This window comes from Osmia bicornis, chromosome 4, assembly GCF_907164935.1.
Source record: "Osmia bicornis bicornis chromosome 4, iOsmBic2.1, whole genome shotgun sequence".
In the NCBI taxonomy this organism is placed as follows: domain Eukaryota; kingdom Metazoa; phylum Arthropoda; class Insecta; order Hymenoptera; family Megachilidae; genus Osmia; species Osmia bicornis.
Genome location: NC_060219.1, coordinates 10,738,850 through 10,765,870, shown reverse-complemented (window position 1 = coordinate 10,765,870; position 27,021 = coordinate 10,738,850). Strand labels below are relative to the sequence as shown.

Genomic DNA, 27,021 nt, shown 5'->3' with positions numbered 1-27,021 from the left:
TAGAAAATTGTCCTCATTTGTCATTAAGTTTTGAAAGTGTCTTTGTAATGGAAACGTGTTTGTGCAGTTATCTGTTTTTATTTAACACTTGACCCTAGATTACTGAACCAGCCTTCTATATGGGTTTATAAATCTCAGTTTGAGCCGTAGGATTTATAATTTTTGTTTGATCATTGGTACATTTTGCTAATTAGACAGTTTATTTAATAGTTGAAGTGCATCAGTCTTTATTTAGGTCTCTAACAATACATCTTAAAAATATTTAAAATAAGTAATTTATTTTATTACCATTAAAAAGTGTATCTATTTAATAAACCTTTATTTATTGGTTTCCAAACATTCAAATGAGCAATATGTGTTTTCAAATTCATCTTGTTATTGTATGAAAATTATCTTCATAGGATTTGAAATATTTAATCAGGAACCAAATCAAAACATGGGTGCCGATTTTTCTTGCAGCACGTTCAAAGTGCAAATTAATAATTTCCTATTTCGTGACACTTAGCAAGTCCATATGTCTTTCGTATGTTAGTAAGGTAAGTTGATTTAAATGCAAATCATAAGTTAGTTACTCTTAAAAGTCTAGCATGAAAGATCATAATATAAATTGTGGTCTGTGATAGAAATGACACAATATCAATGTGTTTTTGATTCGTACCGACTAATTTACAAGTTGGTGGTGCACGCTTTTCGCGCGTGATGCAACACAATGTGATAAAAGCAAGGAAATATTGTAAGAAGATTAATAGAAAACAATGATCTGTTCTTATTGTGTCTGCTAACAGAGTTTCTGGAACTGTAAGATCAATCATGGGGGGTGACATAAATGAAGCTACTTCTACTGAATTACCCCAATTAGAAGGCAACAGCTCAGACCATTTGGAGTTACCAATTGATATGCGTTTTAATGAGGGTCACATTGTTAGTATTTTCATTTATAGCGTGTTAATGATAATATCTGCCGTGGGAAATACAACGGTGCTAGTGTTAATTGTGCGTCGTAGGCGTACAACTAAATCAAGAATACACAACATGTTAATGCATCTTGCAATCGCCGACTTACTAGTAAGTAAATGTATTTTCCTCTTTGTTGAGACCGCAACGAGAAGACTTTTACAATTTAATTGAATGATTTATTTATAAGAAGTTATGGAATATATTCTTAGAAATGTAACAAAGAGACATTTTCCAGGTCACCTTTCTAATGATGCCACTTGAAATTAGTTGGGCAATCACGGTTTCCTGGAAAGCAGGAGATGCAATGTGCCGAATAATGGCTTTTTTTAGAGTATTCGGGCTATACTTATCATCCTTTATTCTGGTATGCATAAGTATCGACAGGTCAGGATAATTATTTTTTATATATACAGTGTTTTATTATTGGTGATTCTGGAGACAAAGAGAGAAATGTAAATTTTTTATTTGAATAGATCTACCAATAATAAAACATTCTGAATTATACAGCATAAAGTAACTTCATATTAATTACATTCATTTTGATTTAGTACATTTAATTGTTCTATTTAAGATATTATGCTGTGATACATCCTCTTCAGTTATGGGGTGTTGATAAAAGAGGAAAGCTTATGTTGTGTCTTGCATGGGGAGGATCTGTTGTATGTTCTATGCCTCAGGTATGATAAATACATATATTATACCGTTTATTCGTGAATACATATGATGTATTTTATTTTTAGATGATAGTATTTCACCTAGAAACCCATCCAAATATCACTTGGTATTCTCAGTGTGTCACATTCAATACTTTTCCAACATATACTCATGAAATAACGTACTCTCTTTTTGGAATGATTATGATGTATTGGTTTCCCCTTGTTGTGATAATATACACTTACACGAGCATTTTATTAGAAATATGTAGAAGATCGAAAAAGAGCGAAGGTGGTATGTTAGAATTTATTTGAAATTTGTACTGGAATTTCACATGGATGAATCTAACTTGATATTTGCACTTTCCTAGTAATTTAACATAAAAAAATTAATTTCATTCAGATAAGATTCGTCGTTCTTCTATGGGATTTCTTACTCGAGCGAAAGTAAGAACTTTAAAGATGACAGTGATCATTGTTGCTGTATTTTTTATTTGTTGGACACCATATTATGTCATGAGTCTTTGGTATGCACTGTTATTTATTAACACCAGAACACCATAACTTGTCATAATTGCATTGGTCTGTTCTATGTACATAAGTCATGTAGTAAATTTCATATTACAGGTATTGGATTGACCGCCATTCGGCATATAAAGTTGATCAACGAATTCAAAAAGGTCTTTTTCTATTTGCATGCACTAATTCTTGCATGAATCCCATTGTTTATGGAGCATTTAATATTCGTGATCGTCACAAGGTGATCATTCTTTATTTTTATCTTGTCCAACAAATGTAAAAACCTTTACACAGGTATATAAACATTAAGTATTATTTCAGGCATCCGTGCGACCAACAACCATTGAAACTCGAGTTACTCCATTGACCTTGTCGCTTAAATTACTTGACTGATGTTCTTTTAAGTACAAAAAACATACATATAATGTAAGTTAAATCTAGTCGTTAGCATCAAATTGAACTGTGATCGAAGATCCAATTATTAACATTGTGGTCGGTATTGTACGCGCCGTATTTAAGAATTATTAAAACAGAAAAAAGCATTTAAATCAACAATAACAGGTGAAATTATGAAACTTGATAAAACAAAATATATAATAAGACTCACAAGACAGTTAAAACATATTAAATTATTACAAATTATTATATTTTCTTCGATTTATTAATACATCATTTTTGAAAAAAACCATTTATTGTTTTCTTTTTTTTTTTAATTTTTTTTTTTTTATTATATTAAGTAAATTCTTGCCTGAAAGTATATTTTAAAAAGTTAAAAAAGATTATGGATCTACATCAGTAACATGCTCTTTTTAAGAAGGATCAGTCAAAAATAGAAGCGTACATTCTCACGTTATAATGTAAGCGAAATGCATTCTAAAATGAATGAAACGTGTACATTCCAAATAACTGTCTTATGGAATAATAGTCTTCCTCTTTCTATTTTGAGCATACGTAAGGCATATTTATTTCAAATAATAAAAATGAATCTAAAAGCTTTGAAAAGAGTAAAGTTGGTAGATAGATTTATTTGTTACAAGAAAAAACGTGTAAAAGAAATCTCAAACATAGCAAGTATTTTTACCGAATCAACAGATTTCATCGGAATCGTATGAAAAAGTTTCTTAGCTGTATTAAAAATTGTAACGCTTTAATTGTATATAAATACAAATATGACTTTAAACAGTATAAATGTAAAAATTAAATGTACAGTTAAAATGTTGTGCCAATGTTGTTAAAATGATACAACACTAGTATTTTATAATTGATTAAATTGTATTGGAATTTTAAATTCCTTTCAAGGATTTTCAATTTTCAAAAAGTAAAAGATTGCGTATCTTAACTATAGTCAGTTGTATAAAAGAAAAACGGTAAATGCATAGCTTTGCCAGAAGTCTTTAATTAGGCTTTAATTGCCTGAAATGCAAACAGCACCGGTACTTACGTTTCTTCACCAGCGTGGATGAATCTGATGGAAAGACCATTGTTGATAGGTATTATTAATATCGCATGGCATTAACGACAGCTGTTGCGTTTGAGGATGAAGTGCCATACACTTCTTGAGCACTCTGTGCAGAAGCGTTTTGGTTTTCTGAAGAAGTAATAGAATGTATGATAAATATAAAAGAGATAATAAAAATCCTGTAACGTATTTATTGACACTTACTTCATCGTATTGCCATGGACCATCTACAGTCCCTAAGCGGCAAAATACGAATTTTATACCTAGGCTATCAGCCGATATGCATCGTTCTCCGACACCTAATTGTCCTTTTGCATTTAATCTAATTAGCTAAGAAATATTATATGAATGAGCAAATGAAGAAAGAATTTTTATATAAAATAATTCAAGAAATTACCTGATTATTACCAAATCCATGACAATGTGATGTAGCCATTAAACTAGGCGGCGAATGACTCATTGTATCCAAGCATGTTCCGGTTGCCACATTGCGTAACTGTAATTTAAACAAAAAAAATAGTTTACAATGTAGATATAGGTAATATTTACAATATAAATACTATTACTATTACCTCTCCCCAATGAATGTTTGGTGGTAATTCAGGAAATTTATCAAATACGTCGTAAGCCACATTTTCCATGTACCACTGAAAACTTTTACACCTTTTTCGTTTCTTAAAGGCTAGTTGTTCTGTTATATCACCATGATCAAGTAATTGTGCTAATGGTTCTCTTGTATAAAAGAATTCCTTGTATTTATCGTCGAACCAAGTCTCGATAACTCTTTTGTAGTTCTATAAATGAATGGACGATTTTCATAAATGTTACATTATTTAACTTTGAATTTAAGTTATATTCTAATTGCCAATCTGAAATGAGAGTTTTACTTACTATGGTTATCAGTGGACCTTTTTTCTTCTGTGCCAATTTGCCAAACGTATAGGGCATAAATCCTCTGTATACGTGACCAACGTGCGAGCATGGTACCCAAAGGATACTTCCTCCGCATTGCCATATCTTAAACGATAATTCAAAATTTTCTCCACCCCATACAAGCAAACCTTCGTCATATCCACCCAACGATAGAAAATATTCACGATTTATTGCAAATAAACCACCAGCATGAGTAGGAGACCTAGACAAAGTTTTGTCTAATATATAAATGTCAAATAATTTTGATATAATTGGTTAAGAATTACTTGTATGGCATGCTGTTGTAAGGTCGCGTTTTTTGTTCCCGTGCAGGAAGCTCATTTTCCTTATATAACATTCCCCATTCAAAAATACCTCTATATAAGCGTCCTTCCTGGTACACAGGTCTATATTCAAAAGTTTTGTGATCAATTCCATCTATGATAGGAACTGTCATTACAGTTCTAAAAATGTTTAAAACATCACGAAAAATAAACAATTAGTTTTTCTTACATTACAATGAATTAAATGGAAGTAATAAAACATTACCTATCAGCAGCTATTGGAGCTAAAAGAGGTGGTAGCCAATTAACATTTACTTCACAGTGTGCATCCAAAAATACTATAACTTCACCCTTAGCTTCACGTGCACCACGCGATCTAGTCCTGATCAGACCTTCTCTTTCATAATTCCTTATTAATTTCACTTTCCCATTCCATTGTTCTATATAGGACTCTAAATCCCCTTTTAAATTATCTGTATAAAAGCATATCAATGATTTTCAGTTTATTTGAATTTTTTCATAATTCAACATAGCATAATTTAATAAGTATTTCATTTACCTTTATCAGAATAATCATCTACTAGCAAGATCTCCTCTAAAAATTGAGGGGGAGTACGATTTATTACACTGTGAACAGTTCTCATCAGTACTGACCAACCTTCATTATGAAATACTATAATTACACTAGTTCTAGGAAGAGTCTCTGGATAATTCCAATGTTTGCATCTGTCAATTAATGTTACAGTTTGTTAAAGCTCAAAATTTAAGCAATATTGCTATAAAATTTCAAATTAAAAATTGTCAACTTACTCAGGCATTCTTGTATCAGGAACTGATCTGTCTAATGAAATTTCATCTGAGCATACCATATTCATACCATACTCAGACTCTGATTGCTGAACATCATTTTGTTGATCATCCCTAAGAATATGAGGTTTACCTCCTTCTCCAGATCCAGTTCTAATTGATACATGTTTTGCTTCAAAGTTACCAAGATCTTTTACTAAAACTGGAACCTATAAAAAGATATTAATAATAGTCAATATTTATTCAAATATAAATAGAAATCATAATTTTTAATTTAAAAAAGTATTGCTATATTTTTGTCTATATACTTATTTTCATATTTGTTCTTATTATTGTTTTCATTTACCTGTTTACTCTTTAGACTTGCTGACCAATATGTCTTTATATTACTGACAGGTTTCTCGGCAATAAAATTTATAATAATATATAATGTAAAAAGAACAAATATACTACAGACAATAATACTGAAAAGACGGTTCCTCTTTAGCTGCACAATTCTCATTTTGTTTAAGGTAATTATATCTGCAATTAAAAATTCATTAGTGTAGCTTTCTTATTTATTTGTTTATGGTTTATTTAATATATTGAAGATACGATCAAACTGTGAAATATTTAAAACAGAAAAATATATACAACTTATATCTCAATATTTTTAAAACTATGTTAAACAATGTAAACAATAACACAATAAATTACTATTTTCATGACCTTCTAAAAGATTAAGATATTTATCAGAATACTGTAAATAAAGGTATGTATTAACTACACTAAAGAAATGTATTACAATATATAAATTACCTTAAGTAAAAATGTATCAAACAAAATAGAGTTCACTACATTAATGTACCGAGGATGTATTAAAAGAGTATTAAAAATTATAATGTAATAAACTGAATCATTATTTAAAAAAGTCTGAGGCTACGTTGCTTCACGCAATAGCCAACGTGTCTTTCTTTTTCCCAGATTTACACATACGGTTATATACTTTTACCTGTATACGTGTCGGTATTTACACTTTCATTGAAGCCAACACGCGCTCGACCTTTCTATTTTTGAAAATTCTTTATTAAAATATCATTATTCTTAATAGTTAAGACTCATTAAGAATTCAATATTACAAACTTAATAGAAAAGCAATAACTTGTTTACATTGGACATTAATTTTAACATATATGTAACCTGCTTGTAAAAATTAATTTGTTAATAAGGGAAAATGTATATTATAAAATTATATTTGCTATATAGCTAACAAATGAACATGTGTATACAAGTACAGTTTTAATAAATAAACATATTCAAATAGGTTTGATTTGAGTAGTGCATGTATTGCAATATTTTGATTATTTATAAGATGTAAAAGTAAAACCAAATAAATTTTGTAATTCTTGTAATTACAGATTAGATGGCGCTGCAACAATTTTTGTAATGTATGCATTGTGTGTATATGCTACCTGAATTGGCTAGATGTTAGTTTTGTTTATACAGTTTAATCATTTACATTTAGGTGTTTTAATTTCTTTTTATGTTTCTATAAAGTGTTTGAAAAGGTTGTATGATGTTGTACGCACTTTAACTAAATGCTGATAATGTATTAAATAAATTAAATAGCATATTTAACATTGAACAGAAATTCAAAATTGCATGGTTGTATTTTCTCTTGTTGCTAAATACATAATAGTGAAATGTATTTAAACTACATATACTGAGCACACTGAATAAACTAAATAGAGGTTTAATTAAATGTTAATGAGAAATATTAAAATATTTGTTTGCATCATACTGCTAACATTTTTTTATACATCATAGAAATGTAATTTATGGACTTTTGCTTTTAGATTTAGACTACTTTTATTATGACATTTCAATACATATGAAAGAAATATGTAATAATGTATTTTTAATCAAATCGCCAAAATATATCTTAATATTTTTACCAGTTGTTTCATTAATTAAATTTTAGAAAAGAAGCATTAAAAAATTTCAACAATTTGCATTTATCTGTATACATGTATCTATTTTGTAAAAAGAAATGTTAGGGTCATTTATGAAATATTGTTTCAATAATTAATGTGAGAACCCATAAAAATGGCTTCTTCTGAAATTGATGATTTATTATCTGGACCATTGGTGACTTGGGTAAGATCTGTAATATAATTATTAGATGTTATTATTTTCAAAAGAAACTTTTAATATCTTTAAGTGTATATTTGAAATTTTTTTTATAATAGTTCACCAGTTGCCTAGAGGATCCTAATTCCTTAACCAGTTATTATGATCTAGTAGACGGTGTATTATTGCATAATGTATTTTTGCAAATGTAAGTACTTTGATGCATATCAATTTTTTTTCAAACATACAAAACATATAACATTTGATATGTTTATAAATCATAGAGATCCAGAACCTATACGTGATGAAATAGTCCCTCCAGAAGGAAATTCATTGATTCGCACAAAAAACTTAAGAGCTGTGGTAGATAATATGAAACAGTTTTATGAAGAGGAATTAGGACATTTAGTTCTAAGGTTACCAGATACAGTAAATTTAGGCAAAGAACCAGAACATTATGTTGCAGAAATGAAATTATTATTACTGTTACTCCTTGGTTGTGCTGTACAATGTCCTAATAAAGAAAAATTCATTACAAACATAAAAACATTGAATGTTGACACTCAGCTTGCAATAGTGGACTGTATTAAACAAGTATGCTTTCCAGTATATTTGATTCATATTATTTAACAATAAATTGTAGTGAATCATATTCAAATGTAATATGTTAACAGGTAACTGATCATCAAGATATAGTTATTACTCAAGATGCAATGGAAAATGTAAATATGGGTTGTTTATTTGGGCAAATAAAAAAATTGACTCAAGAATTGGATTTGTATCGTCAGGTATGTTTTATGCAATTAATATTATCATTAAAGAAAGCACCATACTAATGACATTTTGATTGAATAATAGAAATGGAGAAATACTGTTATAAACGAAAACGTCGAAGGAAACGACTCGTCCATTAGCGGGGAACCCGAAGAAATAAACAAAATACAACAATCTAATCTTGTTATTAAATCAGAAAATGAAGATAATCATCATTATGCAGTTGAATTAGCTGATTGGAAATCAAGAGTTAGAAAACAAAGACAAGAATTGTATGTACTGCAATTAATTGTATAATAATTCCTATGTCAGTTAATTTTTTTCTCTATGAATTGTTTATAGGGAGGAGAAAACTGAAGCTTTATTAGAATGTAAAGAAGAACTTGAATATCATAAAATGTTAGTAAATAAATTAAAGCAAGAGGTAAGATGATCTGCATTTTAAGAACGCGAGAAGTAGCATAAATACATATTTTTATTAAATTTCTGTTGTATTTTAGAATCAGGAATTGATGCATGAAGCACGCACAGCAAAATCTTATAGAGACGAATTAGATGCAGTAATTGAAAGAGCTGATCGTGCCGATCGATTAGAATTAGAAGTAGTAAGATACAGGGAGAAACTTACAGACATAGAATTTTATAAAACTCGGATAGAAGAATTACGTGAAGATAACAGGTACTTTGCAATAGGTGCATGTCATAGAATATAACTTCATCAAGTTTTCTTTATGTTAGACATCATTTATTTATTTTAGGGTTTTAATGGAAACCAGGGAAATGCTTGAAGATCAATTGAATTCGTCACGAAGAAGAGCAGACAAAGTATTAGAACTTGAGTCTGAAATTATTAAATACAAACAGTTATTGAATGACATGGCATTGGTACGTGTACATATAGAGAAAGTGAAGTTTGCAGATTTAATTCCTTTGTATAATTACATTTTTTAGGAACGAGCAGCCGATAAAGAAAAGTACCAAGAATTAGTCGAAGAAAACACTCAGTTGCAGAAATTAACAAAAGCTGCTGCAAATGAAGCTGCACTAGCTGATTCTATAAGTGATACTGAAGAACCTGGTAATAAATTATTATATTTAATGCAAAATTCTATTTACCTGTTCAGTATATATAAATTTAACATATATTTAAATTTTATTTAGCACACACTGATAACAGATTATCCGAGCAATTGACAAATAATGCACAAACAAGAGCATTAAAATTAGAATTAGAAAACCGTCGACTAGTTACCTTAATAGATTCCTTAAAAGAAAATTCATTTCACGAAAATTCATCTCGTGTTCTAGAATTAGAAAAGGAGAAAAAGAAGCTATCGTTAAAAATTGAATCATTAAATGATAATATTGAAAGGTTGACGCAACAAAATTCAGATTTGGAATTAGTATGGAAGCAAGCATTGGACGAGAACAAAAAGCTACATAACTCGTTGAAAAATCAAAAAGTTGCATCCGAGAAACAACAACAAGAATTTCAGGTTCAACATGTAAAAGTGATAGAGTTGGAAAAAAATTACGATACGGCAGTGAAAGAAAAACAACGAGTTCAAACTTTGTTGGAAAGTGTACAAAGACGTGCAGATGACTTAGAACGTAATTTCGAAGTTGCAAACCAGAAAGTTGAAGAATTAAAAATTGTTGAAAATAATATAAAAGAAATTAATTCCAAGTGTCTTGATCTTGAGTCAAAACTTGTGGTAACTGAAAAAGAGAAAGACATAGCACAACGTGATATTCATCGTTACCGGGAAACTATAGAGGAAAAGGATGTCGCATTAGATAAAGCAGCAAATAGTATTGAAGTTTTGGAGAGAAAAGTAATGCAACTTGAACAGGATCTTCATGATTCTGTTACACAGATTTCAAGGTTGCAAGAGATTGAAAGGTCTAGCAAGGAACTGGATTCGCGAGCTGCTATTGATAGAGAAACATTAGAGATTTTACAATCTAATTTAGTAGCTGAAAAATTGAACACTCAACAATTATATACTGTTTTAGAGAAACTTGGGTTTAGTGATAACACGTTGTTGTCACTTCCCTTGGACAATATTCTAAAAAAAATCGCACAAATTCCGGAAGTCGTTAGTTACGTACAAGAATCAAATGATTCTTGTTGCTGTGACAAATCGATACCAGAATCTAAGACTTTTGAGAGCAATGAAACTGGTAATCTTCATAGCACATTAGAAGCAACGGTAGAATCGCTCAAAAAGGAGCAAGAGCATTTACAAATGAAATTAGCTACCGCGCAAACAGCATCAGAGAATTTACTATCTGAACATGCAAAGCTTCAAGTGCAGATTACAACGTTACAATCTCAAAACAATTCATTGGCAGCTCAACATACAGCCTTACAACTTGCCAATTCGCAGCTTGTCGCTGAAAAAGAAGAATTGCTGAAACAACGCAGTTCACAACAGCAGACTCATGCAAAACTTGTTCACGATCAAGTCACTTTGCAATCTTTACATGAACAGTTGAATAACGAGTATGAAAATTTATTCCATGAACATGATACTCTGAAATCAAGTCTACGAGATGTGAAAAATGAAATCAGAATGTTACGCGAGTCTTATGAAGGAATCAAAGAGAAAAACAAACTATTGCAAACTGAAAAAGAATCATTAGTAAATGACGCGAAGAGTTTAAATAATTTACGAGGAGAACATTCGAAATTAAAGGTAGTCAATCACCTAATTGCTTTTTATAAGATGGTTATATATTGATTCTAAATCTAATATGTAATTTTAATAACTTTAGGATGACTTCCGAAATTTATACACTGCTACAGAAAAGTTGAAAATGGAATATAGAAATTTGCAAGAAGATTATAGAAAAAATAAAATTGAAACAAATCGATTAAGTCTTAAATTAACAGAGATGCAAGGAGAACTTAGCACCAAAGATGAAAGATGTTCGAATTTAGAACTTCAAGTGAATAAACTAAATCAACGTTGTGAAGTACGAATAAATTTTTATTTAATAGTGTACTAATTAATATGTTTTAAATCATTGTATCCTTACGTTATTTTTATTGTAGGTGTTACTACACATGAATTCCGGTTTAGATAACGATAGACGATCCTTAATGGATCACATTAGTTTGTTATTTAGTCAATATCATGAACTTTTAACTCATTCTCTTGAAGATAAAGAGCATTATCACATGGAAGAAAAAATGTATACGTAAGTGTTCTGAAAAATTGATTGTTAACAAGTTATATTTACTTTAGATTGATATCTTAACTGAGTACTTTTATTACAGAGACACAGTAAATTATCTATACCGACAAAAAGAAAAATTAGAAGATAAAATCATGGAGCATTACAAAAAGCTAGAAAGTTGTACTGCAAAAAAGTAAGTTATACGTTAATTTATATATGTATTTCAAAATAATTATTTTGCGCTAATTTTTAATATTTTTCATATATTTTTTAAAGGAAAGGATTTGGATCGAATTTAGTACGAAGAGTTCGCAAAGCATCAGAGTTTCTTAATAAGGTAAATAAATGAATGTATATATGTGTATTGAATAAAATAAATTTCAGATGTTTTATACTAAAAGTTATGTGAATTAGAATCGACGATCTTGGGCTGAAGATTCCAAACATTCCGAAGGAAAAATATATGAATCGGAATCTGGAGGAAATGATTCCGATGGTAGTACAGAGGATCATAGACTAGCTGGTAAATATTTATTTTAAATATCTTATTGTTGCGTTTATTAACATAAATATTTTATATTTGAAAGGATCTGCTAGAGGTCTTGGATCGGACGCATTGTCCCTTGGTCATCCGGGAACTAGAAGAACAGTATATTATACGGATGATTCGCCGCCACCATCAGCTAATTTACCAGTATGAATTTTCCTTCTGTTTTCTTCATATCTAGTTTTGTTACTATTTTAGAGTGTACATATAACAAAAAAATGAATTGTTACAGGAACAAGGAGATGATAGACGTTCAATTTTACTAGAACAAACACCGCGATCAGAAGTGCAAGTAGAACCTCGACCAGTTTTAATATATAACAAAGTATCAGCAGTTATAAATGAATCAAAGAATCTTAATAATAGTGATATGAAGGATGTAGAGCAAGAAGAAATTGTGGAAACTCCTGTTGATAAAGATACGAAAGCAGGCAATCCGGTGTGGTACGAGTATGGTTGTGTATGATTCAACGTTCTTTCCATTCATTGTGTGCTTATCACAAAATTTGTGCTTTTTTACCGTATTGTAATAATGTAACTCTATTTTCTAATCATTTAATTAACGAATGTTTTTTATAATTCGTATTGTAATTGAATGTTTCAAAAGACTTTCTACATGATAGCAATTGTAATTGAGCATTTACGAGTTCCTAGAAAAGTTTTATGGCAACAGCGCTTATTGCCAATTTATTTTCAAATGCAGTATTTATTTTACACTTGGTACTTTTAATATATCATTGACATGTCTTCAAACAGATTTTTATGTATTTATATATAGTTTATAAATAGTTAACTGTACATCAGCTTGTATGTAATAATGCGAGATACGCATTTTCTTTTGAAAACAGCGTAATTATTGTGTGTATAGCGACCTAAATATTCAACGAATATTACCAATATTTAACTTGTTTCTTATGATGAACAGTTAAACTAATTATACTAAGTCTATTCTTGCTTTTATTAGAAGCGAAAAATAACAGTGACTATATTAGATAAATGTGTTCTTCTTAATTATGCGAAATTCCATATTTTGTTTTAAATATTGTAAATAATAATAACTGATGTATTCTTTTCATTAATTCGATCCGATTAATTCACCGACTCATTTTGACAGCCAGAGATTCAGGGTCTCACGCGTCCCATCATTGAAAGGACACACACCTTACAGTTTTTTATTTTCTTACGGTGGGGAGCGGGGAGGTTGCGACGAAAAAAAAGTGACCACTGTCTGCTTAAACCCTTTCTCAGCGTTTAAAAATTTGCATACGACGCATATCCGACGAATTATATCGCCACTTTGAAGGTCAGATGTTCAAAATTCTTTTTTCCTTACATTGTTATAGATACAATAGAATATTAAGCGCAAGAATGCATATTTAATTCGAACCTTAACCCAATGTATTTTTATTATTACTTAACGAAAGAAAAAGTTATTTAGTCTTTACAAACTTTACAGAATATCGTAATCTTTTCTTTTTTAAAGATAAACTTTAACAACCTTATCCATTCCGTCTCTTCTAACTTACCCTTCGACGAGTATGTCGACGACGAGGGTGAAACAAAAAATTTCGCTCGCAGCAGCGATTGGCTGGCAAAACCTCCATCTCCAGCACGCTTTTTCCATTTACGAGAATAACAATCTTTCCCTCTATTTCTACTGGCGCAGAAAAGGTAGGCCAATGGAGTGGGAATGGTATGACGAAGGGTAGTGGTAATAGTAGTGGGCGGATGGGTGCAAAAATACCGCTGGCAGAAGCAAGGGTAACAGACTAAAGTAGAGAAAGAACTATAATGCCATTGAACGGTTAAAAAAGTAAGAATCATCCAACACGATAGCAGGAAACAATAATAATAAAATATTAAATTAATTTGATCATAATTTAGATATCATTCGAAATTTGTAGATAACGCAGTATTAAATCTACAAAAATATTAGCTGCTTGTGGACCAATGCAATGGTTGGCTAAAGAAGTGGTATGTCACTGGGGGGTGCACACAACGAGGGGAGGAAAAATGGCTTTTTAAGGGGGACATCTTCTTTCTATCTCTCTCTACTACCACTCGTTTGCCGAGATGGTAAAGTTCAAAAGGATAGTGGAGGGATAGTTTTTGCACCGACGCGATGGACTAAGGAGGGGCATGTACATGTAAGTATGTCTACATATACAATCATATGTAGTTACCTATGAAGGGAAAATGATTGAAAGATTTTATAATTTTCTAAACTTGGTCATTTATAATAATATGAATTGTAAAAGCTGTAACTGTAGAATTCCTTCAACAAATCATTTGAATATAATGATGGAACATGATTTGCATTATTGTAAAGATAATAATAATAACTTACTATTTATTGAGATGTAAGAATTAAAGAACATAAGAAAGTGAGATTTACGTACTGTGGTTAACGCGACAATGCCTATCGTTACTCATCGCATACTGGAGTGGGGAAATTGCAAAGAGTAGTGGGGATAACCGCACGTGAATGTTGAAATGGTGGGGAAACGTTGCACGTTGTGTAGTCTAGTAGAAGGGGCACTGTAACAGACACAGTGGAATCACTTGATGGCCGGCAATGTATACCGCGTTATCGTTCCAAGTGTCTCGCTACTACTTTTCGAAGTGTTAGCACAATTTTTATTACTTTTTTATTTAATAGTTAAATTATTTCAAATATATAAATATCCATACGTTTGAAACATAATTACCGTAAAAAGTCTCGATAGTCTTATACGAAAATATAAAGATAGATCAAATGTTAATTCACCGAGTAATTATCTGTTATAATATCGCAATTAATTTACACGATTACATATGATTTTAAGTGCCGTCCGCAATACGTGTTTATGATAATAGGAACTCACGTTCGTTAATTTTTTGCTTCCATTTTTACTGTTATTATTCGCGTTTCCATTTATCATGACGATTGGTCGATGACGTTCAAGTAACAATACTTTATTATAATATAAACGATTCGTAATCTCAGCACAATTGGTGCTAGTTACTATTTGCATCGGTGTCATCGAAAGAAATGTATGGGACCGATCGAACCTGTATCGTATTATAAATGCATAAATCTTTCGATGCGTTGGAATGCAATAAACATTGTTCGAGTGTTGTGAGTGAACACTGGGAGGTAACACCTCAGTGTCGTCCTCCCTCGAGAAAAGAACGAAGAGTGGTATTACCTTTCGAAGATGGAGAGTCGTGTACTCGGTGGACCCACAACGGAGGAGTCAGCAGTGGCGGTAACAACAACGTGCAACATCGGTACACCCTCTCCAGTGCCAACGACACCGATCAACGCAGTTCCTGGTGTTGGTGGTGCTGGTTCTGGTACTCTTACTTCAACCACTTGTACTATTCAGAATCCTGTGGTCGTCGTAGCAAGCCCACCGACTAAACACCAACAATCCGCTACCGTACTATCCACTGCACCCGTCATCCCTACTGTTCCTACTGTCCCTACTGCGGTGTCCACTGTCACTGCTGTTACCGCTACTGTACCGAAGATACTTAGCAGAAATGTCAACGGCACGTGTAAGTCTACTATTTTCATTTTCTTTTATAATCTATTGTTAAAAAGTGACTATGATAAATTTATAAGAAAATTAAATAAGTATATTACTAGTGATGTACCGAAATGTACAAAGTACCTATAATCAGTAAAAAATGATAAACTATCATAGGAATCAATTTTGGAGATTAAAAAAAAGCAAATCAGAATTTTCCGAAATTTCCCTGAACAAATTTCTATCGATTAGAATTCAGTTTTGTAAAAATTTAATGAAAAATCAGCTGTGTGTAAGTGTATAACGTAAAGATACGTGTGTGCCCAAGTGGATGAGCATTGTCTACTTGTGCTAGGAAGAAGCATGAGTCAGGCAATGAGTAAAAAGCGTCGCGCCAAGCAAAAAGGCACTTTTTCTTCCGCCATCAGTGAGCAACTATTGCGAGATCTGTTTTTGCGGGTTTCTTACGAGATGAACGGCCATCGGAGGTAACCGTATAAGCAAGGAGTTGACCAGTGCAGACTAACGGTAACAAAAAAAAAAGTACTGGTTCACGGTTTTGCTGGTGTTTCTGCGAAAGTTGAAATTGCGGGAGAGATCTCACGGAGACGCCAGTTGGTCCATGCTGCAAATGGCTGGCTACTCTTTTCCGCTTCTTTCTCTCTTCCTCCTCCCTTTCATTCTCCCTCGCGATCTTTTCCTTTTCTTTCTTTTTTCGATTGCGTAAATCAAAGACTCTTACCCATTAGAAGTTGCTAAACACTTTATCGCCGGCCAATTTGTACTTGCAATCATTGAAGATAGCGAGAAGTCTAATGCATTCGTTCTGCTTTCACTCTCTTTTTATTAAGTTAAAAAATTTTGCTAAATAGTTTTTGTGAACAATTATAGAAGAGAATACTTTCTATTTCTAATCGTACAGAAAATCGTATGGTTTCCAATATTCGTCTGAAAATGATTAGTTTTCAGCGGATATTTTCCGTTTAACACAAAATATCTGTCGGTATATTAATACGTCCTAAATGTATCCTATTCGAATGACGAGTTGACTCATCTTCTCGAGACAATAATAATCCCACATCCTTTCCATCCTTCTCTTTTCCACGGATATGATGACACGAATGGAATGTCACGTTTTCGAATATCATCCTGGCAAACGAATCAAGCGGTATGTTTGCTTAGAATTAGTATGCCAGAGGCGGCCTATTTGAAACACGAGGATAATTCAGAGCGTCATAAATTTGAGCCCGAACGCGTGTAAAAACGGCCACTTGCTCGCTCCGCCGCTATGCAACTTGACAAAAAATCTCTAACCTTTTTGCGGCAAGTTCGCTGGATTCCCGCGCTTACTTAGAACTTATTGAGCCAAGAATTTTTTCCCTCGCGAACGTGTCCACGGCAGTAGCCAGCACTCTCTTGTATCCTCGAGACTCCTATACATGTACTATCGTTTTATGATTATCTACTTGACGTAAGCGATCGAATTGTCCACTTATTTTGGAAATAAGAACAAAAAACGGTATTCTCGTCAAAAGTTTCGGATCACTTATTATTAAGGATGCTCAAGTTTTTTAACGAAAGACTTTGATATTTATCTTAATATTTATTCTTATAAAAAAAAAATCAATGTTCAGATTTTTCTATTTGAAGCAATTCGTTCGTAAAATCTGAAATGTCTGACTAAACGCAAATATTGGCGGCGTATATAGACGCAGCTGCTTGTTCTAACGAGCTCTTTCATTTCTCCTTGTGTACTCTGCACGCCTTCTGAACGAGTTTTCTGTGCATACCTCCGACGTTAAAGGGATGCTTGAATGTAATCTGAATACGATCAAGAAATCGTGCGACCTGTGGGTGGATGCACTCGAATACCGGCTAATTCGAATGACGAGCCGAATTCGAGGGGTTGAGATGACTGGTGAAGACACGGTGAAATCGAAAGGGATACGGCTGAGGCAGTGGAGGATTACGTGAAACCAGCCTCCCATAACAAAAGAGAATAATTTTTATATTTCATATCGCAATAAGCTGAGATTAATCGTCGATCACCATTTTGCAAAATTTATATAAATTATGGAAACGTAATTAAGGAAATTACACGTAACCGGAACCGCATTACAAGACACCACGTAGGACCAATTCCGTTCAAAAAGCAATCATCGAGGAGGCAAAAACGAAACATTCGATCATCGTATCCGCAAACTCACCGAGCCAGGAAAAAGGAAAAGAAGAAAAAAAGAAGAAACCAGCGTGGGTGTAGTGGGATCGAGTTCTCGATAACATCCGTTTTCTTCGAACAAACAATTGATCGGAACAAAACAGACAAATGTTCGATCAAGGAGAGGAGAATGTTCCCACCGGAGGGGTCTCCTTTATTTCGTTCACGAATAAATTAAGAAGCGAGAGGTGTCCGCGACGAGGGGGCACACACGGTTGTCCCACGTTTTCTCGCGTACACCTTTCCAACTTTTTTTTTTTTTTTTTCAAACGACATAATCCCGCGAAACGATGCACGGCTGCGCCCGCTACCTGTCGCACCCTGCGAGCTTAAGTTACGTGTGCTCGTTCGTTCTTCACCAAAGCGACCCGACCGGACCCGATAGTCCGGCGTAACCCCCTTCGTTCGACACTGTTCCGCGGCCCTTCGCCCCGACATATGCATATCGTCACCCCTTTACATCAGTCGGTAGAAAAAAGAAAAAAAAACTCGGAAGAGGCCTGACCCAGGGAAAAAAAACAAACAGCTTAGGAAAGGATTCTTTGTCTCTTCCTCCTGTGCTCCTTTCTCTCTATCTGATCTCTTCCTTTCTCAGGCTCTTTTTGCTCTCTCCCCACCGAACCAGATAGAACTTTTTCTCGATGTTTTTATCAGTGTTCAACCTTGCGATCCACTAGGTGGTGGGAAAACATGCGTGCTCACGCGTCTTCTTTACCATTTTCGTATTTCTTTTTGCGGTACGAATCCCGCGAAAATCAAAGGGGAGAGGGTACGTATTGTGAATTCGAAGATTCTTCTTTTTTTTATCTCTTTAGATAGATGGGAAATAAAAATGGCGAAACTGAAAGGAGGAACGACGCGCTACGTGACTGAGAAGTGACGAGCGCCCTTATTAGAAAAAAATTAGCCCTCGATGCTTCGCTCATAACCCTTTGATTCGTCTTCACCGGGTCAGAGAAAAAGTGATTGAAAAAATGGTTTATTCGCTTGGTGGTCGTGGGAAAGGGTTCGTTCATCGTTTCACGATCTTTGTGTCTTTTTGAGAATCGTCTCCTTCCGCGTTTCGCTTACTCTTCAAGTATAAGCGTAACGAGTGTTAATTTTATGATGTTATTTATCAAATATTTATTATAAAATTATCGCCTTTCTGAATTTCAAAATCAATCATTTGCCTCTAAAATGTTTATAAAATGAGGTTCGACGTTGTTAATTTTAATGAATTCATTCCGAGGAAACGATCGGTTGCATTTCTCAGTCGGATGAAATATTAAATATATCCGAAGAAATGCAATTTATGCATTTCATGGACAGGTTTGTCTCGGATGCAGGTAAAAATGCAATGCAAAAACGATTAATGTGCAAGTGTATCGCTAAACTCGTCGCTATTTACAATGGAATCCAGATTTATCCTGTTTATTCGGTCGAAGCTCGTCGTACGACTTTTTACCCGATGTGTTTTCGTACGTAGCCAGCCAACAATCGCTTGGTCGACCTCCGAACTCTTTCATTTATTCTTGGCTAAAGTTGGTATATTTTATTTCTCGCTCGGGATTCTTCATTTTTGCGAGCGTGTTACGTGGAAACGTCATTGTTTCCATGGAGAGAACTTAGATTAAGTATCTTGATGTCTTCTACTTAAAAACAAGTACACAGGAATACGCGGAAAGAAGTAAGTACACCATACAGGAATACGAGGGTCAACCAGGTAGAATTTATCATAATGTTCATCGTGACATTATTGCAAATTTTTTAATTATATACTGTATCAAAATTATCAAGAAGCAATTATTGCTTGAAAAAGGGACGGTTACCAGTAAGAATTTTTACCCTTTGGTTTCGTCGTTAAACGAACGTAATCTGCCATTTAAAACCGTGTCAGAATATTTTACAACTTCAACGGCCCGTTGATTTTTTCAATGGCGGGGTAGAGAATCAGTCGACCATACTTTAAAATGCTTTTAAGGGAGGGAGTTGGAAGGTTAGGGGATGGAAAACGATGGAGGTTGGTCCCTGACAGAAGGATGCTATAGGGGCCCCACCCCGTGTACCCAAAAACGGCACCCAGCCAATGTCGACAGAGGTATTAACTACCCCTTTGTAAAAAATGCATTTCCTCGCCCCTGGTCTGATAGTCGAGCACATCGTGCTACCATTTTTATACAACGCTCGATGGAAGTATAAAACATACTGCAATAAATTATTAACTAAAATTTAAACTAATTAATTCTATAAATTAATTTTTATAGATTTTATCTTCTCTAAGATCAAGCGTGCCCCACATATTTTTCCAGACACACGAATGTCATAAATAATACCGAATCTCAGGTCGGTTAGCAACAAATCCGTTAAAATACCTTTTGAAATCGTGCGGAAAAAAGAGCGAAACAGAAAAGAAGGTCGCATTATAATCACCTATAATTACAATTAATCCCTTTCTCTAAGGGTCCCACGCGGTTCTGTTTGCAGCCCCTCGGTTGATCGTCTACCGGCAAATTAGTTTTTTTTTTTCCTCCTATGGGGATCGAGCAGGGGAGAAAAAAGGTGGGGATAGGTAAAATCGTATCCTAGAGAAGGGTCTAGGTTGGTACGATGATGACGGTGGTGGTGGTGTATGTCGAGAGGAGGAGCGAAGAGGGCAACGTGAACGAAAACGGTAAGGGGTGGTGCACAGAGAGCAGGAGGAATGATAAAAAGAGGGCTGTTCGGTGTGTAGAGGGGGTAACCAAGAAAGCGAGGGGCTGAGCTGGAGAAGGGAGGAAAGGCTAGATGGAGAAAGAGATAGAAAGGAAAGGTAGGGAGATCGAAACGGCGACTCAGTCCATCTGTCCGGTGTTTTGTCCAAGCGGCGGCAGAGGCACTAGACAAAAACTCACCTAACCCTTCCTTGATTACAATGCCGGCAAAAAGCGAAATACTAACCGCTGCCGCCGCCGCTGCCGTTGCCGTTGCCGTTGCCGTTGCCGTTGCCGTTGCCGTTGCCGGCGCGAGAACGGCCGCTTCTAAGAAACTAGACTCGTTTTTGCGTACCATCGGAAGAGCGTCCGCACCCGTGAGCTATCGGACAAAGAAGCTATAGCACTCGTTCGTTCTCCCCTTCGCCACCATCCCGAACGTCTTTTACCCTGGACCAACCCCCCTCATCACTGATAGCTCTCCACCGCATCTAGCTTCGCTGCTGCCTCACCGCCTTTCTTTCCCTACCGTGATGCTTTCTCTTTCGCTTTTCCTCTTCGCTTACATGCCACCATCCTCCTGTTTCTTCTCCCCTTATCCATTACCCGCCAGCACTTATCGATTCTACTTTTCCTTCGAACCTTTGATACATTCGGCCAACTTCTTCGTATCGGTACTAAAGGAATTATCTTCTTTTATTAGAACTTCGATCGTCCAAGTTAGATATCTGGGCATAGGAAAGGAGTAGAAACGTAACCAATTTTCAAACGGTAAGAAAATGAAGTGTCATAGGAGCGTGTCCCTGGTGAAAAGCGAGGGATCGTTAGCGGAGAGAAAAGTCGGTGGTGACGAGAAGACAGCGCAGACGCTGTGTTCCCAGGGAGGCTGAGGAGGCCACGGTAGGATCAGGTTTTTCTTAGCGCGTCCCTGGTGCGCGGTATTGGATGCTATGCCGTGACGATTCTGCCTCCGGCTCGCGTACGTGTTCCCGGCTAACAAAAACGATTATCCTCTGCCAAAAAAGTTGTTATGTAAATGCACTGCCTGTCCTAGACTGTCGGTCAGAAGCATAGCTACTCTACTTGATCCGGGGGAAGAGACTCATCGATAGAGTGGTATGCAGTTCGAAAATAAATTAACGGCATCGTAGGATGCTCGTATCGTGGACTGTTACAGATTCAACATTTTTTCACAAATTTATTCATCCCAAGATTAATTCCAATCTGAATGAATAAATAATATTAATGAATTCCGAAACGTCGAACAACTGGATCTCTGTTGCCGTTTCAATACGTCATTAGACTACTTCTGTCGTATTACATTATGTACTCGGGAATATTATGTCACGACGTGACGTAAGATAGTTACCGCGTAATCGTTTAGAATAATAACGGCAAACAGAAATAGTGTTTCCGTTTACTTTTTAATAATCGTACCCTTTCTATTTCTACAAAGTTTCATAAGGGGTATGTTACCAAAAACCGTTCGATTCGTTATCTACGATGGTATCGGTTTCTAAGTGAAATAAGGCAATCGGGAGATGAGCGTCTCAGTAGAAAAATCGACATATCCCTTTGGTTCTCGTTGCTGCAGGGCCAACGTCAGAAAAATCTCGCGGAACGAGTCACCCCGCTGCTGTCAGGGACTTACTCGTATCTCGGTCGGTGTATATAAGCGTGAGACCGGGCCTCAGGTTCGTAATAAGACCTGACGGCCAGGTTTTTCAGCATCGCTCTACCGTATTGCTCCGTATCTCCTTCTGCATTTCTTCTCTCTTTCGTTCTCTCTTGGCTTCCTGTCACTCTCTTTTTTCCCCTCCTCCTCGCTCTATCTTTCTCTCTCTCATCCCCTAGACATATACGTATCTCTCTCCCTCTCTTCCGTTTTATCTTCTTTCCCTTTGTTTTAATTTCTATCTTTTCATCTTTGTTCCACCACGCCAGTTCTTTCTTCGGGACACTCTCGCTGCCCCCGTCGTCGCGGCGTCTGATGCCATGCCAGCGGTACCGGTATTAATTTATACGCCGTACGTGTGTGCACGCCGCTTTTTCTTACAGTTCCTCGAAATTTGCAAGAAACTAGTCGGACACCCTAGCGGCTCGACCGTCTGCCACATACTGTTCGCGGTGGCTCGGTTCCCCAGTAAGCATCTTGCTGAACGCCTCATGAACCCGCAATCGATAAAGAAAAGATTCACCCTTTCGTTTCGAGGAATTCCGACAGTTTGGAATGCCGGGATTAAAAAGAACAGGAGTACGAGACCGAATTCAATTTTTCGAACAATGTCCCTTTTCCTTGGATCTTAATTATTAATGAGATAGCGTTGGAAAATCGTGGGGGATCATTGATTTAATAATATTTGAATATTCGGTATGCAACTTATAATGTTTTGAATGAAGTTAAAAAAGGATTCCGTTAAATTGTTTAGTGGTACAGACATCAGTGCCTCAGAACGAAGCAGAACTGCAACTATACAGAGTGATGCAACGTGCTTCTTTGTTGGGCTATTATGATACTCTTCTAGAAATGGGTAAATATGTATTAAAAATAATAAATCAAATTCAAATTTTATAATTGCAAAAAGAAAATGAAAATTCCACGTTTATGAGTCTTATGTTTTTAAATATACGTAAAGGTGTTTTGTTAAACAATAAAACAAAAAGTAGCAGAGAAACTCAGCTGTGTTATACAAAATATTTTAGGTGGTGACGACGTCCAGCAATTATGCGATGCTGGAGAAGAGGAATTTCTAGAAATTATGGCATTAGTTGGTATGGCGAGCAAACCTCTTCATGTCAGGAGACTTCAAAAAGCTCTTCAGGAATGGCTCACAAATCCTTGTAAAGTACCACAGTATTGAACTGAATCTTATTCAAAAATTTCTTGGATCTTATTCAATTAATTCTTTTAACAATCACCAAAGCGTTAATTGCATTTTGTTGCAGCACTTTTTCAAACACCGGTTGTACCAACAAATGCCACGTGTAAAAATCCAGGAAGCATAGGATTCCCTTGCGCGAGTCCCAGGCCGCAGGTACAGAATCTTCAGGGTTTCACGACAACTTCGCAAACAGTAACCGCTACCCCTTACGTTTCGTCGCATGTATCATTAACGCCATTGCCATGCAGAAGTACCAGCCCTATTGTATCTGTAACGAGTGTAACGGCACCAGTCGCTTCTACGACTTTTCGACAGAGTCCAAGCCCTAACACGTCTTTACCTTACGCAACGTCTCACAGCCCTGGTGTATTACAAGTACGTTTCATACTACTTTGTTCTGGGCACATAAAACAAGAAGTTGTATTCAAAAAAAAAAATGTTATTTTTACAGGTAGGAACATGCGAGTCTTCCTGTGGTAGTGGCACAACACCAAGTCCTAGCGGTGGCGGTGGTGCCCCTGCGAGTCCGACCCAGCCAACTCCAACCCTTTTACAATCACAAATACAAAGACTCGCCGAAGCCGCTGAAAGACTTGCTGCTACTATTCGACCGGTTGATCCAAAACCACATAATGTTAAGAAAAAGATTTGCAAAAATTTAGAGGTAGATCAACAGTGTCGAATTTTTAATATTGTCTAATTGGACTTAGGTATACAACTGTGTCACTTTTAGATAGTAATGGCTATGCCTGATAGCGATCCGCGTAGAATGGAAGAAATTAGGAAATATGCAGCAATTTATGGAAGATTTGACTGTAAGAGGAAACCAGAGAAACCATTGACATTACATGAGGTGTCAGTAAATGAAGCTGCTGCACAAATTTGCAGGTTCGTACCTGCCCTTCTTACTAGAAGAGATGAACTGTTTCCTTTGGCCCGGCGCGTTGTGAGAGATTCTGGGTATCATTATTCAAAAAGTCATTAGTAAGTACTTTAAGTGTGTATCAAATGTTGTTAATCGTATTAGATATCTAAAATTCAAAGGTTGAAAGTTAATATAAAGGTGAAAATAGTTTGAGTTACCGCCTGCTGTTCTTATTTTTCAGATATATAAAATCGAATGAAGGTAAATTTATTCATTATTGTATTGTTGAATACATTCATTTCAAATGTTTTAGTTTATCTGTATCGAGGTCGCGTGAAAATGGCGAAGATAACGAGCCCGAACGTACAAAACGGCAAAAGCTTGAACTCGATGGTGAGAATGAAGATGCCACCCAGGTTAGCTCACCCCGACCATAAAAATCAGCCATATGCAAATGATTCGGTTTAAAGTTATCACAAACTTTGGATGAAATCAGGGATTTTGACGTAAATGCATCTTCTTAATATTAATACACTTGAAAAAAAAAAAAAAATCAGAGATATTTTAATAATATTTTTAAAACAGATTAAAATACTACTGATACATCTCCAAAATTATGATAACTTAACATTGGGATTATACATAGCGAATAAAGTTAATATAATTAATATAAAATATTTTATGCATCTTAAAAAAGCGTATTCAAAGTCCTTGATGAATTCTCATAGTTGTGATTGTTTTGACGGGGGATCATTGGCATATTAATGAGCTGCTGCACTCGCTTGAGCGCTAACCACTAACCATGCATCCAGCACATAAACTACCACTACATTGCACAGGCAGAAAAGGTCAAGTATAGCTTTCGCATAACATGCACGGCTTTGCACTAACTGTTTGTATATTTCTACTTATTTCTATCTAGTATTTTAAATATCCTGTTCGATTAGAACAGAATTTATTTTATTTCACACTTGTTAGGACTCTATGCTTTGTTCCTGGTGTCCTGACAAGTTGTGCATGATCGTTTTATTATTTCTCATTTTATATACTTATTAACTACGGTAATAACTATCTCTTTTTCTTCTTTACTATCCTATACTATATTTGACACTTCTACTGTCTCTAGCAGTTCATTGTTTTAGGAGGAGTTGGATCTTCGGTGTCCTGAGATAGATATAAATAACTCGACGATGAGAAGACATAGATCATCAAGGTGATTATTTTGAGTTCACTTAAAATGATAGTTAACAAAATATAACATAGCAAGTGTATAATGGGTAATAAAATATGATGAATGTTTAATATCTCGCAACAAATTATTTTGCAAGTATATATTGATGTTCAGACATTTGCATTGTTTTAGTCCAGTTTGGAGGAAGAAGAATAACAATGGTATGTTCGGTGGAAATATTGAAGAAATCAGCGATTCTGATAGCCAACTCTCATTTTCAAATGAAGAATCTTCATCGATACATGTAAGTAAAACCACTATACTAAACATCCTATCATCTACTTTATTAAAATTATTAAATGACTGTTTTCAGGATACTAATGAAGTTGAAGCAGATAATACTGATAAAGAGAGTGATTTCAATCTCAAGGTATATTTTCGTTCGGTCACTGTTACTTTTTCTCGTAACGAAAAATTATTATTTTTTTATATAAATGTTGCATTTTCTTATAGTACTAGAACTATGATTTTGTTAATAATAGGTAATAGCCTCGCGTGGAGACAATATAATTGCAGTAGCAAATCCTGCATTAATGGAATGTAATCATCCCATAAAAGAAGAACCAACGGACGAAAAACCTACGCTGTGATATTGTTGAAAATATTGTATTATCTTATTTAGTATCATTCCTAAAAGTGTATTTCAGCTTGTATTAGAATTACAATTATTATCATTATCTTTACTTGATTATTGCCATGTTATTTACTATGATTCTTATATTAATTGTTGTTATAGTTGTAAAAAATTTCTTTATTAGAAACTATTCCAAGATCAGAATTACTTAATTTTTAACACTGTTTCTGTATGTTAATACGATATTGATGACCATACAATTTTAATAAAATCTTGGCATACATATGTTAAACTATAAAAATACCTTTAGACATTGTATATACTGTATTTGTTTAAATCAAAACGAAACGTATACTGACTGAAATATAATTAGATACTGTATAATAGTAAAGCTTGTAAATATTAAATATTAGAACAATTACACATTTTTTATTCTTTCTACTGTATTTTTCAAACAATTTACATATATGTTAATGCATAATAAATATATACAAAAGCAATTATTTCATGTTCTAACAAACTGTATAATTACTGCAAAATCTAAACCTTTAATAAAATTAAAATTGCCCCTAAAAGTAGCTAGTTTCTGTACTCACTGATTTGAATAAACGCAGCCGGCCATGCAGGTGCAGCGCCGGCGGTGGATTGACTCAACAAATTAGCCACTTTGGGTTGAAGCGCGTCTTGCGAAAGAAGGGGAAAAAAAATTTGTTTCCGACCGCCGCGCCATCTATACAAAAACGGCGCAAACTATTCGACAACTTACCGACCGATTTTCCTAAGCAGGAACACTAGCGCCATCTATCGAGAAATAGCGGAAGAAACTTGTCGAGTAGTTTCAGCGATTTTCGTATAGATGGCGA

General features: G+C 34.6%; 4 protein-coding genes across 7 annotated transcripts; 3 read left to right on the top strand and 1 right to left on the bottom strand.

Moving 5' to 3' along the window:
- Nucleotides 1–130: 130 nt before the first annotated feature.
- Nucleotides 131–2,766, top strand: LOC114876413 (adipokinetic hormone/corazonin-related peptide receptor variant I). The gene is made up of 8 exons (XM_029187873.2): nt 131–536; nt 786–1,065; nt 1,193–1,341; nt 1,529–1,634; nt 1,698–1,905; nt 2,014–2,137; nt 2,238–2,370; nt 2,451–2,766. The coding sequence occupies exons 1-8, from the start codon at nt 526–528 to the stop codon at nt 2,520–2,522; spliced, it is 1,083 nt and encodes a 360-aa protein (XP_029043706.1). The 5' UTR covers nt 131–525; the 3' UTR covers nt 2,523–2,766.
- A 368-nt stretch (nt 2,767–3,134) lies between these two features.
- On the bottom strand, nt 3,135–6,717 carry LOC114875678 (N-acetylgalactosaminyltransferase 7). Of its 3 annotated transcripts, none has more exons than XM_029186252.2 (11): nt 6,390–6,699; nt 5,938–6,113; nt 5,595–5,800; nt 5,344–5,510; nt 5,050–5,257; nt 4,788–4,964; nt 4,480–4,723; nt 4,161–4,382; nt 3,986–4,084; nt 3,793–3,918; nt 3,135–3,717 (listed from the first exon to the last, which is right to left on the bottom strand). In XM_029186252.2, the coding sequence occupies exons 2-11, from the start codon at nt 6,091–6,093 to the stop codon at nt 3,577–3,579; spliced, it is 1,746 nt and encodes a 581-aa protein (XP_029042085.1). In that variant the 5' UTR covers nt 6,094–6,113; nt 6,390–6,699; the 3' UTR covers nt 3,135–3,576. The 3 variants fall into 3 exon arrangements, with proteins under 3 accessions (XP_029042085.1, XP_029042239.1, XP_029042112.1); XM_029186406.2 differs by having other exon boundaries at nt 6,583–6,698; XM_029186279.2 differs by lacking the exon at nt 5,938–6,113 and having other exon boundaries at nt 6,583–6,717.
- Nucleotides 6,718–6,994: 277 nt separating this feature from the next.
- On the top strand, nt 6,995–13,283 carry LOC114875710 (girdin). Its single transcript, XM_029186318.2, has 17 exons — nt 6,995–7,727; nt 7,820–7,908; nt 7,985–8,294; nt 8,375–8,488; nt 8,559–8,746; nt 8,817–8,898; nt 8,975–9,153; nt 9,233–9,359; nt 9,426–9,552; nt 9,636–11,173; nt 11,253–11,453; nt 11,533–11,678; nt 11,758–11,850; nt 11,934–11,994; nt 12,072–12,180; nt 12,245–12,351; nt 12,437–13,283. Exons 1-17 carry the CDS (start codon nt 7,677–7,679, stop codon nt 12,668–12,670), a joined length of 3,756 nt encoding a protein of 1,251 aa, XP_029042151.1. The 5' UTR covers nt 6,995–7,676; the 3' UTR covers nt 12,671–13,283.
- A 577-nt stretch (nt 13,284–13,860) lies between these two features.
- On the top strand, nt 13,861–26,267 carry LOC114875715 (NGFI-A-binding protein homolog). Of its 2 annotated transcripts, XM_046285336.1 has the most exons (12): nt 13,861–14,351; nt 15,402–15,744; nt 23,036–23,137; nt 23,310–23,447; nt 23,553–23,863; nt 23,940–24,152; nt 24,222–24,472; nt 24,667–24,769; nt 25,496–25,566; nt 25,717–25,828; nt 25,898–25,954; nt 26,067–26,267. In XM_046285336.1, the coding sequence occupies exons 1-12, from the start codon at nt 14,181–14,183 to the stop codon at nt 26,172–26,174; spliced, it is 1,980 nt and encodes a 659-aa protein (XP_046141292.1). In that variant the 5' UTR covers nt 13,861–14,180; the 3' UTR covers nt 26,175–26,267. The 2 variants fall into 2 exon arrangements, with proteins under 2 accessions (XP_046141292.1, XP_029042189.2); XM_029186356.2 differs by lacking the exon at nt 13,861–14,351 and having other exon boundaries at nt 14,744–15,744.
- The last annotated feature ends 754 nt before the right edge of the window (nt 26,268–27,021 follow it).

What these genes read in the sequence shown, in the direction of transcription:
- LOC114876413 (XM_029187873.2), top strand. An exon ending in GTATGCATAAGTATCGACAG is followed by an intron (nt 1,342 to 1,528) that starts GTCAGGATAATT and finishes GTTCTATTTAAG; the next exon opens with ATATTATGCTGTGATACATC. An exon ending in TTGTATGTTCTATGCCTCAG is followed by an intron (nt 1,635 to 1,697) that starts GTATGATAAATA and finishes TTTTATTTTTAG; the next exon opens with ATGATAGTATTTCACCTAGA.
- LOC114875678 (XM_029186252.2), bottom strand. Translation starts at nt 6,093, where the DNA reads ATGAGAATTGTGCAGCTAAAGAGGAACCGTCTTTTCAGTATTATTGTC. An exon ending in CAAGTCTAAAGAGTAAACAG is followed by an intron (nt 5,801 to 5,937) that starts GTAAATGAAAAC and finishes ATCTTTTTATAG; the next exon opens with GTTCCAGTTTTAGTAAAAGA. An exon ending in ATGGATTTGGTAATAATCAG is followed by an intron (nt 3,919 to 3,985) that starts GTAATTTCTTGA and finishes AATATTTCTTAG; the next exon opens with CTAATTAGATTAAATGCAAA.
- LOC114875710 (XM_029186318.2), top strand. Translation starts at nt 7,677, where the DNA reads ATGGCTTCTTCTGAAATTGATGATTTATTATCTGGACCATTGGTGACT. An exon ending in AGAAAACAAAGACAAGAATT is followed by an intron (nt 8,747 to 8,816) that starts GTATGTACTGCA and finishes AATTGTTTATAG; the next exon opens with GGAGGAGAAAACTGAAGCTT. An exon ending in CACCATCAGCTAATTTACCA is followed by an intron (nt 12,352 to 12,436) that starts GTATGAATTTTC and finishes GAATTGTTACAG; the next exon opens with GAACAAGGAGATGATAGACG.
- LOC114875715 (XM_046285336.1), top strand. Translation starts at nt 14,181, where the DNA reads ATGTCACTGGGGGGTGCACACAACGAGGGGAGGAAAAATGGCTTTTTA. An exon ending in AAGAATCTTCATCGATACAT is followed by an intron (nt 25,829 to 25,897) that starts GTAAGTAAAACC and finishes GACTGTTTTCAG; the next exon opens with GATACTAATGAAGTTGAAGC. An exon ending in AGAGTGATTTCAATCTCAAG is followed by an intron (nt 25,955 to 26,066) that starts GTATATTTTCGT and finishes TGTTAATAATAG; the next exon opens with GTAATAGCCTCGCGTGGAGA.